Raw genomic sequence first — 16,606 nt, forward strand, 5'->3', positions numbered from 1 at the left:
TGGTGCAGCCAAAAAAAAAAAAAACAGGCATAATAATAAAAACAGCTCTACCTACTTCCAAAGTTAAGGATAACATAAAACAATACATTGAAAATGGAAAACAGTTCTGAGCTTCGATGAAAATACTGAGTGCTCTGGGTGAGCAACACCTCCAAGATTGAGGAAAAGCCCAGAATGGGTACCAAGATATATGAAAAGCTTTGAAAGGAAGAGAGAAAAGTGCAATCCTTTCAAACAGGCCCTGATTCCAGCTTTTCTAACAAATTTTAATAGAGGTTTTAGGTCGGACCCAATAAAAACAGAGATAGACAAAGTACAACCCCTCCTCCCTTCTTCCACAAAGAGCTTATACTTGCAAAAGAGCAAACATCTGTACAATGTGCCATGTGTTACATTAGAACTTTATATGTAGTATCCAGGGGTAATAAAGAAAGCTCTGTATTATTATTAGTTGACTTCTTAAACTGTGTTGTAGCACATGGGTATTCAATGCATTAATCTTTATATTTAGTTGTGTATCTTCATAGATTGTAATTTTTTTTTAATTAGCAGTAACAAAAAAAAGAAAGCTCTGTTGGAGACCCAGTTTGGTATCGTTCTCTCTCCCAAAAAGTGTGATAGCCAGAGCTACAGGGTCTCCTGGAGAATCATTCCTCACAAAGGGTAGTATACCACATGGGTAGTATGCCCATGCAGTCACTCAGGACTGTATCTCAAAGCCACACAGCAGGAAATGAAGGGCCCCTTGGGGCTCCAAGCCAAGTCCTTTGGAGACCTAGGAAACCCTCCCTGTAAGACCTCATCCCCTCCTTGTCAGAGAACAGGAGTTCTTAGCATGAAGGCTCCACATTCCTAAGGGGCCAGTGAGAAGAATTCAGGAGGGCTTGGGAATTTGAATGGGAAAGAAATTATATCTTATTTTCAGTATTATCTTACTGAAAGTTAGCATTTCCTTCAATTATATATTAAAACCAACCACAATATTATTAGCACCACCTACGATTTTGTCACCAAGAGAAATTACAGACATTCCCATGCCACATTACATTGGTGAAGACATCTCCAAATATTATACATGATCATCATTACTTCAAAATTATAGTAGTTATCAGACCTGCCACAAATCACCCATGACTGCAATCTTCCTGTCTACTGGCCTCCATGTGAGGTAGTTGGCCAACTATGAAGCAACCTGCCCAGTTATTGTTCAGCCGCCAAAGAGACCCCGTGGGCTCACACTGGTGCTCCAGACTTTTACAATACCTCCTTTCCTCCAGCAATCCCCAAGTCAGGCTACTTCCCACCAGGTTCTCTTTTGCCTCCGCCCAACCCCTCCTTCCCAGAGAAGGCAATGGCAACCCACTCCAGTACTCTTGCCTGGAAAATCCCATGGATGGAGGAGCCCGGCAGGCTGCAGTCCATGGGATCGCGAAGTCGGGCACAACTGAGCAACTTCACTTTCACTTTTCACTTTCATTCACTGGAGAAGGAAGTGGCAACCCACTCCAGTGTTCTTGCCTGGAGAACCCCAGAGACGGGGGAGCCTGGTGGGCTGCCATCTACGGGGTCGCACAGAGTCGGACACGACTGAAGCGACTTAGCAGCAGCAGCAGCAACCCCTCCTTCCAGGAAGCCCTCCCCAGCCACCTTAGCCTAGCTCAGCCCACGCAGAGCTCTTTTAATCCTTAGCCTACACTGTCTTCCCTGCTTGCTTCATTAAACTTGTGCATTATGTTGTATTTAATATTCTCTAAATATATATCCCCACCCCCACTCCCAAACTGGACTTCTTTGTAGCCCTAGGTTCCTTCCAATTGGACTTGTGGTTTGAATAACTGATTAAGTCTGGGTCCCTGACTCAAAGGTCTTTGTCTAGTTCTACTAATAACCCACTGTGGAATTTCTGTGTGATGCCCCTCTGGACATCAGTTTCCTCACATGTAAAAAATAAGTTGAACTAACTGATGTTTCCACCTCTAAACTTTTGAGTTAAGCAACCACTTTTTATCTCCCCAAGATCTGAGAAAAATTATGGAGGAAACTGAGAAGCCTCCCCCAGCTCTCTCAGGCAGGGTTAGTCACTTGCTCCTCTGGGCTTCCCACAGCCTTCTGTATGTATATATCATACCTCTACTATAGCCTTTATCACAAAGTTTTGAAAGAGTGTATATATAACCCAGTGGCTGAGGTGGAGGTGGGGAGAAGAGTCAGACTGCCAGGGTTCAAACTCTGGCTCTATTCCCTACTATCTGCACCACCTTGGACAAGTTACTTGACCTCTTTATGATTTCATTTCCTTACTTATAAAACAGAGATAATACCAAGCACACAGAATGGTTTTAAGAATTAAAAGAAATAAAATGCTTGGAATAGTGCCTGCCACACAGTAAGCACTAAAAAATGTCAGTTGCTATGACTGTTGATGTTAGTGATGTTATTAATGTCTTACCAGGCACTAGGTTCCTACTTTAGCTAGCTCTCTTTCCTCTTCTCATTCTCTGCCACAGCACTCCATGTTTTCTTCCACAGTACCTACCACTAGATACTACATTTATTTATTTATTTATTTTCTATCTCCCCACTAGACTGTAAACTCCATGAGGCCAGAGAACATGTCCGTTTTGTTCATCCCAACACCGGAACGTCCCTAGTGGTCCAGTGGCTAAGACTCCCAATGCAAGGGACCGGGGTTCCACTCCTGGTCAGGGAACTAGATCCTCCATGCCACAACTAAGAGTTTGCATACTGCAACTAAGAGCTCGAATACAGCACCTAAAGATGGCACATGCCCCAACAAAGATCAAAGATCCGGCCGCATGCTGCAATTAGGACCTGGCGCAGTCAGATAAATAAACAAGCAAACAAACAAATATTTAAACAAATAAACTCCCAACACCAAACACAGCCTGGCCCAGAGCAGACACTCAAATATTTGCTGAATAAAGAGCACATGAACTGGCACTGTCCAATGTTTGCTAAATAAATTAACCTAGTTAAGGATGACTGTCAAAGCTGAGGTGTGGGTGCAGATGATGTCCTAGCTGTCCTAGGATTAGAGTGACCCTCTGCCCATCCCCCAGTATTAGTCTCAGCCAAGCCCCACCCACCTGCTCTTGGCCCCAATCCAGTTCCGGGAGCTACCCTCAGCTAAAATTAGCATAGCCACCAAGATGGCCAGGCCATTTATAGCCTTGGAGGCAGCAGCAGCTAGCTGGGTGGGCAGGCAGGACTCTGGCCTCCCACTCCATTAGCAGTTGGTTGAGAAGCCAACCTGCACTCTGTAGACTGCCTAGATGCCTTTCCTCCAAGGCCCTGTTCTAGCTCTGCTGAGTCAAACCACAGTTCCTGAGTAGAGGCCCTCAACCAACACTGGCAGTCACAACCCCAGACTCAGGTAGGACCCCTCACACACATTCTGCAGGAAACATTTTGAGTTTCTAGAGACAACTGGTCCAGAGACTAAGCGAGGTTCTAAGCATCAATTTCAGGCCAGTTTCACAAGTGCCAGCCCCAGAGCAGTACCACCATCAAGCACAGATCTTTACTGAAAAAGTAATTTAGCACAGCTGGGTATACAGGCACCAAAGAGTCAGAGGTGACAGGAATGGCCTCTACAGTTCAGTAAGTTCTAGCAGAGCACTACCTTCCCTAGAGAGCCAGACCTTTATGATAGGCATCTACATCCAACAAGACAAAAAATGCAATTTTCTGGCCCCTGCAGAAGACCCTCCAGAGGAGAAAAATGCAGCCTTTTTATTGGCTTTCATTAGGACCCACTAACTCACCAGGAGGAAACTAACATTGTCTTGCCCTTGCTTAGTGCTCCTTTAACAGGGCAGGGCCTACGAAGTTGGAAGAAGGCTAGGTCTTAAGAATTAGAAAACTGAGCATAGGACCCAGTTTCTTCAACAACAAAAACGGGGATAATACCACCTGCCCCACATTCTAATTGAGCATTTGCGAGACTTGTGGGGAAAAATAGCTGTGTGTTTGTAACATACAAACTTTAGAAAACATACAAATTGACTAGATATGTTGAATATGACTTAGAAAATTGGCTGTTGTAAGGCTAAGTAAAACTCCTGTGTTCTGAGGATACAGAGGGAATCGAAAAGCTATGTAAAAAGCTCCTCACCAAATCCAGTCCATGAGCCCAGACCACCTCTCTGCAAAAACGAGTTCCTATCTGAGTCAGAGACAAAGTCCCAGACAGGCGCAAAGGGACAACCTACCAGAACAACAGTGCTGGGGCCTCCAGTTTACCACAAACCATAGCCATTCCCAGCACCTGGGTCTCTAAGATTTCCTGCCTGGGATTCAACATTATTGTGACAACAGAAAGTAATTTTCTGAACTGAGAGGGAAAAAAAAGAGAGAGAGAGAGAAGCTTTAGTATAATCAACATAACCAAGCCTCTAAAATACATTGTGTGGAGGGCTGTCTCCATAAGCTTCATTCAGGGGGTGGTTATGAGAGATGAGGAATGCCTCTTACCTATGGCATACACAAACACACAAATCTTCCTGATAGCTAGCTAGCGCCTAAATTAAAAACTTCATCCCTTTTAGCACGTGTTTAAAATACACAAATGGTTCCTTGCTGACCAAAATATATATATATATATATATATATTCATTTTACATCAGGCACTCATATTTTAGGGTGAAAAAGGAACATATTATTAGTTACAAACAGGGATGTCACTGGGACAGCAGAACTGCTCCTCAAGTCTTCTTCACAGTTTGACCTACATCGGCCTACTAGTTTTCCCCTTCATAGCCCAATGAGAACCAAGCTTTCAGTTAGTTTCAGGGGCCAAGGAGACAATGTGTGGAGAAACAGGATTAATATGCAAGGAGGTCCTATCTTCAAAGCTACATCCTAGGTGCCATACTTATATATAAGGCAACTCCTGGCCTCACTTGTAAGTCAACCCTTGAGGTACCTATAATCACATCCAGCCCAGTCAAGGAACTTAAAGGGGGATTACCTAAGAAAGGGTCTACCACCAACGTCAGCCCCAGAATCCATCCATGAAACTTCCTGGCCACCATGACACTTCCTTTTCCTCCTTGTATCAATGGGTGTTCACTCAGGCGACCCCTCCCTTGAGCTTGCCCACCCGTAGGAAGAACCCAGCTATAAATTCTCCTTACTCTGCAGCCCACTGCTTTGGGCAGATCCTAGTGACAGGGTGAGAGACATGAGGGTAAAAAAATGGATTCCTTCTAAGCTTTGTGTAAAACAACTGAATTTTAAAGGTGCTTTTTTTTTTTTTTTCTCTGCAACAGAGCACCAGGGCTCCTACTTTTTTGACAAGGCTCCACGAGTACACAGGAAAAAGCAGGAGAGATCAAAAATATCGTAGAACTCCTACCATCATCAGTCAGAAGAAACAGAGTAAGTCAACAAGTGGTCCCAGGAATTATATCATGCCTATGTCAAGAAAAGTCCATTTAACTCCCTAGTGGTAAATAGCACTCCATCTAAGGAACTGCTTTGATATTTCAGATGGGCACAGCTAGGAGACAGCAGATTACCTAAGGGCAGGGAGGAAATAGGGTTCCCACGCTCACTGGAATAGCAAGGCACACCTCAACACTAACTTACAGAGTAATAAAGCTGGCTCAGTCCTGACTTTCCCTGCCCAGTCCAAGTAGCCTCAACCTCCCCTCTGCTGCCAAGTGCTGAAACTGGCCAAAAGCAATAGACTTATCATCTGCCCAGGCCATTATTCCAGGCAAGTAATCCTGAGACAGGGTCTTGACTTGCTGATCTGAAAGGCCAAGGTGTGCCAGAAGCAAACCGCCTTTCTCTGCCAACAAAAGACATCCTGAGGAGGGATGAAGAAAGTTGTTCAAGACACAAAGACATCAGCAGTAGCTCCTGAACGGAAAGAACTCCCTGGACTCCTAAGAACTGGCAGTGCCATGAGTGGGTCCTCCATCAATCACAAGTGTAGAAACCGACTGTTCAAACTTCCCCACTTGGGCAACTCAGTTCTTGCCCGTGGTAAGGCCTTACCTGCTGCAGTGGACTCCTCAGAATTGGCCCCCGAGCCGGTCGCCTTCTCGCTGTGGCTTTGGCTGAAGCTCTGGCCGTGATGCAGGAGGAGCCCCCAAACGAGCCACAGGGCAAGACGAGCGCACACATCCATGACTCCAGGTCTCAGTCAACATGCGCCTGATGGAGACACCTCAGGGTCTCAGAGGCAAAGTTCGGAGCCCGGTCTTGGAACCCCAGGCAAGATGCCCTCGAGGTGCCGCAGCTGTCCAGCCACGCGCGAGTCTGCCTCCTCCGACAGCCAAAGGTCAAGTGCTCCAAGTTTGGGAGCGGGAGGAAGGCCGGCGTCTCCGGCCCAACTGTGTGTCCGCTGGAGCTGCGACGGCCTGAGTGCCCTGTCAGCTCAAGCCGCTTCCGGAGAGTTTGGACAAGGTGGCCGCGGAGCCGCTGTCCGCTCCGCAGCCGGCTACACCCCTTGGGGAGGGGGTGAGCGGGCGGGACCTCTCGCGGGCACCGGAGTGGGGGAGGGAGAGAAAGGAGGAGAAGGGGGCACCTGGCTTCGCCCCGCCGGGGATCCTCGAGCAGCGCAGGTTCGGGGAGGGCGTGCGACTCCGAGGCCCCCGCGGGCGCGGGCGGCTCGGGGATCCCAGGCCTCCAAGGCCGAGGTCAGCGATCCCGCCCAGTCCCGTGCCCCGGCCGGCGGTGCCCAGGTTCAGCAGGCGGACGCGCACGGGCCAGGCCCGGGATAGAGGCTCGCGGGCGTGCGGGCGGGAGGCGCGGGGCGGGCCCGGGGCGGGCGGGGGCGTGCTCTCCCGCAGGCCCGCCCAGCGCCGCCCGGCCCCCAGCGAAGCCCGGGCCCGCCCCAGCGCTGGGTTTATCCCGGAATAACCTGTTGTAGGCAGCCACCCGGCGCCCGCAGACCCCGGAGGGCTCTCCCGGTCCGCGCTAGTCTCCGCTAGGATCCCTCTCCCCAGCCAAGGGTCGGGTCCCAAGCTTCCCTTTCGCCCACTAGTCTCTCCCGTGCTAACCGCCCGCAAACGGACGGGCTGGCGGGCGCTGACACGCAAGTCGCTCAGGTAACCCAGGCCTGCGGCGGCGGCGGCGATGATGACAGTGGCCCGGATCTCCGGGCCTCGGTGCCGACCCACTCGCCTCAGCTCTAGAGCCGGGCAAGGCAGAGGGCCTGGACACTACGACTGCCGCCCGGTACTGCCCGAGGAGACAACGACCCGGCCCGGTTCAGCGGGGGGCGCGTTCCCAGCCCCCTACTCCCGGCCGGCATCCTAGGCTCCGCCCCTCTCGCCGCTCCCCGCAGCCAATCGGCTCCCGCCTCTCTGCAGCTTAGGAACCCGCGCGCTTAGTCACCCCTGTGCAGCGGCCCCTGGCGGGCAAAGCTAGGTTCTGCGGCCGGGATCGGAGCTCCTTGGGAGGCCCTGCCCCTTTGCAGAGAGCTGGGGAATTAGAGCGAGGACCCGCCCCGGGGGAGGCCCATTGGGGCCTGCTAGTGTTTTCAGAAGGAATGATGCCAGAAAACAAAGCGAAGCGTCCAAACCAGTATAGGTAAAATGGCCCCACACATTCCTAAATGGCCAAAGGGCCCCATATCTGCCTTCCTGACCTTCCCCCCTAATTTACCCCCCCCAATCCAAGCTAAGTAGGATGCCCTCCCTTAACTCTCTCAGCCCATTTTCCTACCCGTCCCCCAACCCCCTCCCCTCTGAGGTTTCTGCGGGTAGGGCCTGTGTAGGTTCCTCCCTGCATCTCACTCTCCCAGCTCTGTGTGTGGCTTGAGGGTGTTAGCGACTTGAGAACGAGTGCCCCTATAAAGAGGGAGAAGCGTCTGGGCCTCCCTCAACAGAGCCTGCACTTCCTGTTCTCTTCTCAAGTGTGCTGTCAGCAGATCTTTACTGAAACCTGCTCTGTGCCCTGCCCTGTCCTTGGCACCGGCCCTCCCCTGACAGTGCTAAGCCAGCTACCTGTTCTGAGCAAGCCCTCTGAAGATCGGGAACACGGATTTGCCCAACAGCTGCCGGGCTTAAGAGTTAGGCTGTTAATATAAAAATACACCTCCGACGTCATCTACTACCACCCTCCCACTCTCTTATTGAACTTCGGTAACACTGGTCTTAAGTTCCTCAAGCACATGGAATCTCAGCCACCTCCCATGCCTCCTAGCTACTGTGGCTTCTACCTAAAACACTCTCTTCCCCTCCAGGGCCTCCCATCAACATGGCCCCCTTCCTCACATGACTGACTTCTCATTCTTCCAGATACAATTCAATGGACTTCCCTGGTGGTCCAGCGGCTGAGACTCTGCACTCCCAAGGCAGGGGGCCTGGGTTTGATCCCTGGTGAGGGAACTAGATTCACATTCGGCAATTTAAAGATCCTGCGTGCTGCGACAAAAATGGAAGATCCCACCTGCTGCATCCAAGACCCAGCACAGGCAAATAAATGAATAAATATACATGGAGAAGGAAACGGCAACCCACTCCAGTATTCTTGCCTGGAGAATCCCATGCACGGAGGAGCCTGGTGGGCTTCAGTCCACGGGGTCGCAAAGAGTCCGACACGACTGAGCAACTTCACAAACACACACACATACATTTTTTGAAAAATACAGTTTAAGATCTTCTCCTCAGAAACTCCTACTCAGCCACCAAGTTCAGAATTGGACCATACACATATCTGTCTTCCACCACCCCACAGGATTATGACTTTTCAGAGGTTAGGGCCTGCGCTTTATTCATCTCTGGGAAATGGCCATCCATCACAGGCCCTGTACGGAGTAAGTACTCACAAAACCTGGTTGACATAAGTTAATTCATTTGATTGTACAAATATGTACTGAGTAACAACTGTATGTTGGAAAACTGGCCCTAAGATAAGCCCCTGATAGAGCCTTAAACTCAAGCAGCAAAGTGGGAAAATAGCCAATATTATTGAGAGAAGTAGATGAGAGTAATAGGGAGTGGTAGGGACTGGGGCACCCTAGCGGCAGGCAGGAAGGCGGACACGGTGTTGCTGGATCATCTTTAAGAGAAGATGGAAGTCTGGACTTTTAAATGATATAGCCCCTTTATCAACAAGGACCTACTGTATATAGCACAGGGAACTCCTCTACTCAACATTCCATAACAACCCGCTCAGTGGTAAAGAATCTGCCCGTCAATGCAGGAGATTCAAGTTGGATCCCTGGGTGGGGAACATTCTCTGGAGTAGGAAATGGCAACTCACTCCGGTATTCTTGCCTGGAGAAGCCCATGGACAGGGGAGCCTGGCAGGCTACAGTCCATGGGATCACAAAAAGTCAGACACGACTGAGTCACAAATATTCATGCTCTAGAGCCCAAAATTGCAATTACTGAGCTTGCCCTAGAGCCCAGGCTCAGCAACAAGAGAAGCCACTGCAATGAGAAGCCTGTGTACTGTAACTAGAGAGTAGCCCCCACTCTCTACAACTAGAAAAAAGCCTGTGCAATAACGAAGACCCAGCACAGTCAAAAATAAATTTTTAAAAATAATTTTTTTAATTTATAAAATAATATTCTGTAATAACCTTTATGGGAAAAGAATCTCTAAAAGAATGGATATATTTATATGTACAACTGAACAAAGTGTATATGTACACTTTGCTGTACACCTGAAATGAATACAACATTGTAAGTCAGTTATACACCGATATAAAAATTAAATTTAAATTTTTAAAGACAAAAAAAATGATACAGCCCTTTAAAGGTATGAAACCCTTTATAGGCCACATAAAGCACATCTGTAGCCTAAATTGATCTCAGACTATCAGTTTATAATTTCTCCGAGCCAGTCCACCTGGCTGTGCGCTCATTTGTTTAAAAGAACACAAAAGGAAAGAGGAAAGTAAATCAAGCTTAATACAGCTCTTTTAAATTCATGTGCATCATTTCTCTTAGCTACCGTGTGATTTCTTTGGAGGTATGGGTGCAAACCCATTTGGTACAAAGAGCTGGGGTCTTGGAGGCAGGAAGCAAGAGTCTATTACCAATTCACAACCAAGACCTTGAGACTCTCAGAACCTGTTGCATTTCCTGTGAGGCTAAAATGGTGTCTGGGAACTAAAATTAGAATAACCATATGCTGCAGCAATTCCACTTCTGGGCTTATGCCAAAAGAAATTGAAAGCAGGGTCCCAAAGAGATATTTGTTCACTTGTTTTCATAGCAGCGCTATACACAATAGCTGAAAGGTAGGAGCAACACAAGTAAATTTCCATAAATGGATGACTATATATATATATGCAATGGACTATTATTCAGCCTTAAAAAGGAATAAAATTCTATATGCTATATGAATGAACCTTAAGGACATTATGCTAAGTGAACTAAGCTAGTCACAGAAGGACAAATACTATATGATTCCACTTATATAAGGTTCCTCCTGCGTCACGCTAAGTCGCTTCAGGCATGTCTGACTCTTTGAGACTTTATGGGCTGTAGCCCACCAGGTTCCTCTGTTCATGGGATTCTCCAGACAAGAATACTGGAGTGGGTTGCCATGCCTCCTCAAGGGGATCTGTTTTCCTGACCTAGGGCTTGAACCTGCATCTCTTACATCTCCTGCATTGGCAGGCAGGTTCTTTACCACCAGCAATATAAGTTTCCTAGAGTGAAATTCATAGACACAGGAAGTAGGATAGTGACAATGGCAATGGCAATGGCAACCCACTCCAGTACTCTTGCCTGGAAAATCCCATGGACAGAGGAGCATGGTAGACTGCAGTCCATGGGGTCGCTAAGAGTTGGACACGAGCAACTTCACTTTCACTTTTCATTTTCATGCATTGGAGAAGGAAATGGCAACCCACTCCAGTGTTCTTGCCTGGAGAATCCCAGGGACAGGGGAGCCTGGTGGGCTGCTGTCTCTGGGATCCCACAGAGTCGGACACAACTGAAGCGACTTAGCAGCAGCAGCAGCAGGGCTGAGGGGAAGGGACGATAGAAAATTGTTGTTTAAGATATAGTTTCCGTTTTGCAAGATGAAAAGAGCTGTGGAAATTGGTTGCCAAACAATATGAATGTACTTAACACACTTAACATGTAAATTTCATGTTATGTGTATTTTACCACCATTAAAAATAAATGGTGTCTGAAAGCAAAAACCATGGCCTGGACAACAGGAGAAACATTCTTGTCTCATCTCTGACTCCCAGATCACGATGTGACATCAGAAAAGCTAGTTTCCCTCTGGATCTCAGTCTCCCCAACTATAGGATGGGTAGGTACCAGGTTATTGATCCAGTTCAGCTTTAATATTCTATAAGGTAGGAAAGGACTTCCCTGGTAGCTCAACTGGTAAAGAATCCACCAGCAATGCAGAAGACCTGGGTTCAATCCCTGGGTTGGGAAGATCTCCTAGAGGAGGGAATGGCAACCCACTCCAGTATTCTTGCTTAGAGAATCCCCATGGACAGAGGAGCCTGGAGGGCTATAGTCCATGGGACTGCGAAGAGTTGGACACAACTGAGCGACTAAGCACACAGCACAGCAAGGTAGCAAAAACCTGAGACCTCATGGATTTTTCTGGATAATTGTGTTCTCATCTAAATGTAGCCTCCATAAGAGCCCCTCATCACATTGTGAGTCTCAGAAGGAAACCAAGCGATTGGTTTTGCTTTGTTTTTTCATCTTGGTGTCTTCTTCTTCTTTTTTTTAATGTTGGGGTTTTTTGGCTGCACTGGGTCTTCACTGCCACATGTGGGTTTTCTCTAGTTAAGGTGTGTGAGGGCTTCTCTAGTTGCAGCACACAGGCTTAGTTTCCCAGCCAGGGATCAAATACGAGTCCCCTGTATTGGAAGGCAGATTCTTAACCACTGGACCATCAGGGAAGTCTCCTCAGTGTTTTCTTAAAACCTATATACCAGGCCTTTACCATATGCCGAGATTATCTCCCTTGCATCGCTCTACATTCAGCAGATGTTGGCTAAATCAAACTGATTAACAATTTTTATGCCTCTATTCCACTATTTGCAAGAGCTTTCACATCTATTATCTTATCTCTCCCTCATAAGACCTCTGCTAGATAAGTCAGAGACTACACTTATTCTACAGATGAAGAAACTGAACCTAAGAAGATGAATTGTGTCATGTTCTCTTTCTCCTTTGGGATTTCCTCCCCATCCTTCAATTCTCAGTTCAGGTGATATAAATCAGCCATGCCTTGACCACTGATGACAGTATAGCATGAACCAAAAGCTATGATTTGTCAAAAATAATAATAATAAATTCAGCTCAAAAGTCACCTTCCTTCCTTTGACTCCCTCCTTGACTTACCTTGTCTCTCCAGTCTTCTGCTATACCTTAGGGTACTTAAATAGCTAAATTATAATTATCTAGCAAGTATCTGTCTTCCCCATTAGCTTCTGAGCTCATCAAGGACTTCATTTCATTTACCATTGTATACTCTCAGGCTAGGACCGTACTCAGTACAGAGCTGGTACTCGATAAAAGTGAATGAATGAATGATATGTGTTCTTTATAGTAGCTTGGCTGTCCTTTACACCAGAGGGCTTCTGATTACCAATAGCTTTCATCTGGAAAGTGAGAATCTTCAGTAGAAGTGTGCTAAAGAGTCCAAAATCTGCTCAGAAAAATTTAGGAGTCCGTGAGTCTAGGCTGTATTATCTATCAGTGCTGCTCCCTGGTGTCCAAAAATGGCAGGTGCAGTTATCACTAAGAAGCTGCCCAAAGTCTGGCTGAGTAGGGAATGAGGACAGAAATCTTGGCTTCTAACAATGCTTTCCAGGCCAGCTTCACAAAGAGAATCATCTCTTCGTGAAGAGATGCTTCTGCTTTGCAGAAGCAGTGCTAGACTCTTAATGCCAATGTTCATTCATTCATTTAACATCTACTGAGCCCCTGTTTGTAACAACCCAGTTCATACGCCCAACAAGCTCAGATTTTAGGGGAAATATATAGATGAAGAGTAATTAGAACTTGTTGATAATGTCTTGAGAGAAATCAATATGGAGCAGGTGAAGGAACACAGAATTACACAAGTAACTGCCTACAGCAGTCAGAGAGGCTGTGCCCAAGCACTGAGGGAAGAGGAGGGTGTCTGGAGTCACACTGCCTAGATTCACATCCTGGCTCTGCTGCATGACTCTGAGCAAGCTGAGCCGCTCCTGGAAAATACCAGGGCTGAAGAAGAAAGAATTTCCTAGAGGGGAGTATGCCAGATAACCTGGGTACCACCTGGTTTGGAGAATCTCAAAGATGCAAAGGTGTCCTGGAGGCAAACAGGACAACTATTGTACTGCCTGTCTGAGACGAAGGACACTCCTGAAGGATTGGGCATGTGCTTAGTTTCCCCTCCCCCCAATCCAGTTATTTCCTTAGAGGGAATGAAGAACAATGGATCGGAGGATACAATGGATCAAAGGATGCAACTCCAGAAATTTGTTTCATTTGCCACTTCCCGTTTGTTCTTTCTGGTATCTCCTGTTCTGTCCATCATGTTCTCATTTCATGAAATGAAACATTGTGTTTATCTTTGGGGGTAGCAATAAGAAGAATGAGGAGGGGAAGACTCCCATTTCTACTCAGGCAGGTTGAGAAAGGGAAGACCAGGGAATCAAGACAGTTGAGTCCCTGGAGCCACATCAGAGAAAAAGAGCTCAGATATGTTGTCTCAGACTGTAAAGTATGAGCCTACAAAGCAGGAGACCTAAATTAGATCCCTGAGTCAGGAAGATCCCCTAGAGAAGGGAATGACTACCTACTCAAGTATTCTTGCCTGAAGAATCCCATGAACAGAAGAGCCTGGTGGGCTACCGCCCACAGTGTCGCAAAGAGTTGGACATGACTGAGCAACTAAGACTTTCAGATTTAGGGTTAGCTTGAGGTTGGGACTAGGACTGAGCAGAAGATCCTATGTGCCACTTGTGGTCTATGGAAGCTGGAACTCAGAGAGGACCAGGCTGGAAAAACTCATCTGGAAAACATCAGGGCAGGGGTGAGATCAGTGAGGGCCTTTCTCCTCTTCTCTGTCTCCATCTTGCACTTTTAGGGGAACTGAGTCAGCTTTAGCATTTGACCTTGAGAAAGAAGGAAAAATTATCAGGGGGAATAACTTGAAAACAACATGAGTGAATGGAGAAATTAAGTAATGTTTATTCATTGTACCCTGGGCAATCTGCTAGACTCTTGGCTTCCTTATTTCATTGAATCCTCATAATCCCACAAAGTACACAGTATTGTCATTCTGACTTTAAAATGAAACTAAATGACTCTATCATATACTCTTACAGCACTCTGTACTTTTGAATCATTACCTGTTTAAGATTTATCTTCCTCGCTAGTTATATCAGGATAGGCACTTGTCTTTTTGTTTTCACCACTGCATCACTGGAATGTGACACTATACCTGGCCCAGAGGTTTTCGATAAATATGTATTTAAGGAATGAATAGAGAGGTCATGTGACTTGTCAAAAGCTACAAGATAAGTGGTACAACCAGGATTTGAATCCAGGACCATTTGCCTCCAGAACCTGTCTCTGACCTCTCTATCCAACCTCACCAAGTCCTTTCATATGTTGTCTCACTTCTAAATGTCCTAGCTCAGTGACCTTTTCTCTCAGCTGCTTGTGAACACAAATGCACACTGTCTACCAACGATTCACCTATTCAGGGAAAGCAAATGAAAGAAACAGCCCATCTGGGGTTGTGCCCTCTTCCTACCCTCTTTGTCTCATCATCTTCTTCCTCCAAAAAGCCTTTGTAGACACTCCACCTGTCTACCTGTTTCCCTCTCCTCTGGCCTTATTGGCCCTTCCTAAACCCATGCCATAAAAGCAGCCTCAACTCACCTGGCCTCTGACGCATCCATACAAATTAGTTATGGGTTATTAAGGCAATTTTGTTCCACAATATACTGAAGGCAAATGTATGCTCAGGCCTGTCTGTGCCAGGCCCAGTGGGTGGACACTGAGATGAATCAGACACAAACTCAAAGGACGTATATTTAGTGGAGAAGGCAGACATTAGACACAGATACAATTAACTGGAGCACAAAGCAAGATGACCTAAATGGTATTAAAGAAGTATGAGCAATATGTTATATGCATAAACCTTAATTACTTAATGATTATTTTGAAGAACATATCATAGAAGGTCACAGCTCAAAGGTATCATCGTGGTTCAACTTCTTGCTTTCCAGTGGAGGATTCTGGGACCCAGAGTAAGGCAAGACCTCATCTGAAGTGTCACAAACCAGTCTGACTGAGCCAAGACTAGACTTCAGTTCTTCTGAAGCCTAGCCCAGGGCCCTTTCCTTGTCTGTGATTAGCTTGATATGTAGCAGTCCTGGATCCCATTGGATCATGACATTCTCAACGCCAAGTCAGGTTCTCCCACCTAAGCAAGCTGAACCAGGACCAGGCATGAAGAAGACCAATGCCTTAGGAAATGCAGTTATCCAGGCTACCAATCCAGGCTTTTGGTCTCCTGCACCTATCTTTACTGCTATGCTTCTAAAATTGACTTTCAAATATTTTTGCAGAAAACTTTTTTTTTTTAATGAGCCTTTTATTCAGAATACTAGTATATAAGTTAGATAAAAGCAAAACAATTCTAGTTGAAGAGAAGGAAGGCCAGAGCCCCACTATTTCCCTCAAGTCCTGGGAATAGAACTTTAGAAACACATTTAAAAACCTTTGTTCTAGGACACAATTTTTAATGGCTTCATGAAAGCCATTTTAGTATGTGGTCCTCCACTGAACCCTGTCTTTAATGGGAACTCACAATGCTTCCTTCATCATCAGATGCCAAGCACCAGCCATGGGCTCCCATTAGAATATGGAAGGAAATCAGATTTTCCCCTTGTCTTTCCTGGTTTCTTCTCCGCAGAAAGGAGTATGTCCCAAGTTTTGTGGGGAGGGAGGAGAGAGACCCAAATTCTGCTTGGAGGTTCTGAGGATCCTTGAGCAGAAAAATCATAGAGAATGAATTCATCCACTCAGTCATTTATCAGCCTAAATCTGATGGAGGTTTTAACATCTCTGTCCCCATACCCACTAGCTACATGTACCGTCAAGCATTTGAAATGTGTCTAGCTAAAATTCAGATGTACTCTAAGTGTAAAACATACACTAGATTTCAGAGACTTAGCACAAAAAAAGAATGTAAAATAGCCTATTCATTTTCATAATCAATAATTTTATACTGATTACATGTTGAAGTTGAATGACAATATTTTGCATATGTTGGGCTAAGAAAAATATATTAGTAAAATTAAAATTTACCTGTTTCTTTTTAATTTAATTGGGGGAAGGACTTACAGCTGGTGGGGTCTTAGTTCCTTGACCAGGGACTGAACGGGTGTCCCCTGCAATGGAAGGGTGGAGTCCTAACTACTGAACTGCCAGGGAATTCCTTCTTTTTACTTTAAAAAAAATGTCAGCACTAGAAAATTTTAAGTTACATATGTGGCTCACATTTCGACTAGACAGCACTGGGAGAGACTACCAAGTGCAAGCCAGAGGTGGCGTGTGTGTGTGTGTGTGTGTGTGTGTGTCTCGTTGGAGGCAGTGATCCATTGTGAAAGGCTGAGTCTATTTCGCCAGGCAGTCAA

The 16,606-nt window shown here is 46.3% G+C and overlaps 1 protein-coding gene across 5 annotated transcripts in view; it reads right to left on the bottom strand.

Moving 5' to 3' along the window:
• The window catches only part of STIM1 (stromal interaction molecule 1), a 195,599-nt gene extending 188,841 nt beyond the window's left edge, over nucleotides 1-6,758 (bottom strand). For all 5 annotated transcript variants that reach the window (XM_004016270.5, XM_004016271.5, XM_012095960.4 and 2 more), the window contains exon 1: nucleotides 6,025-6,758. In XM_004016270.5, coding sequence (XP_004016319.2) covers nucleotides 6,025-6,157 — 133 coding nt within the window. In that variant the 5' untranslated portion in view covers nucleotides 6,158-6,758. The remainder of the gene's footprint in view (nucleotides 1-6,024) is intronic.
• Between the last annotated feature and the right edge of the window lie 9,848 nt (nucleotides 6,759-16,606).

The sequence above is a fragment of the Ovis aries genome, chromosome 15 (genome assembly GCF_016772045.2).
Source record: "Ovis aries strain OAR_USU_Benz2616 breed Rambouillet chromosome 15, ARS-UI_Ramb_v3.0, whole genome shotgun sequence".
In the NCBI taxonomy this organism is placed as follows: domain Eukaryota; kingdom Metazoa; phylum Chordata; class Mammalia; order Artiodactyla; family Bovidae; genus Ovis; species Ovis aries.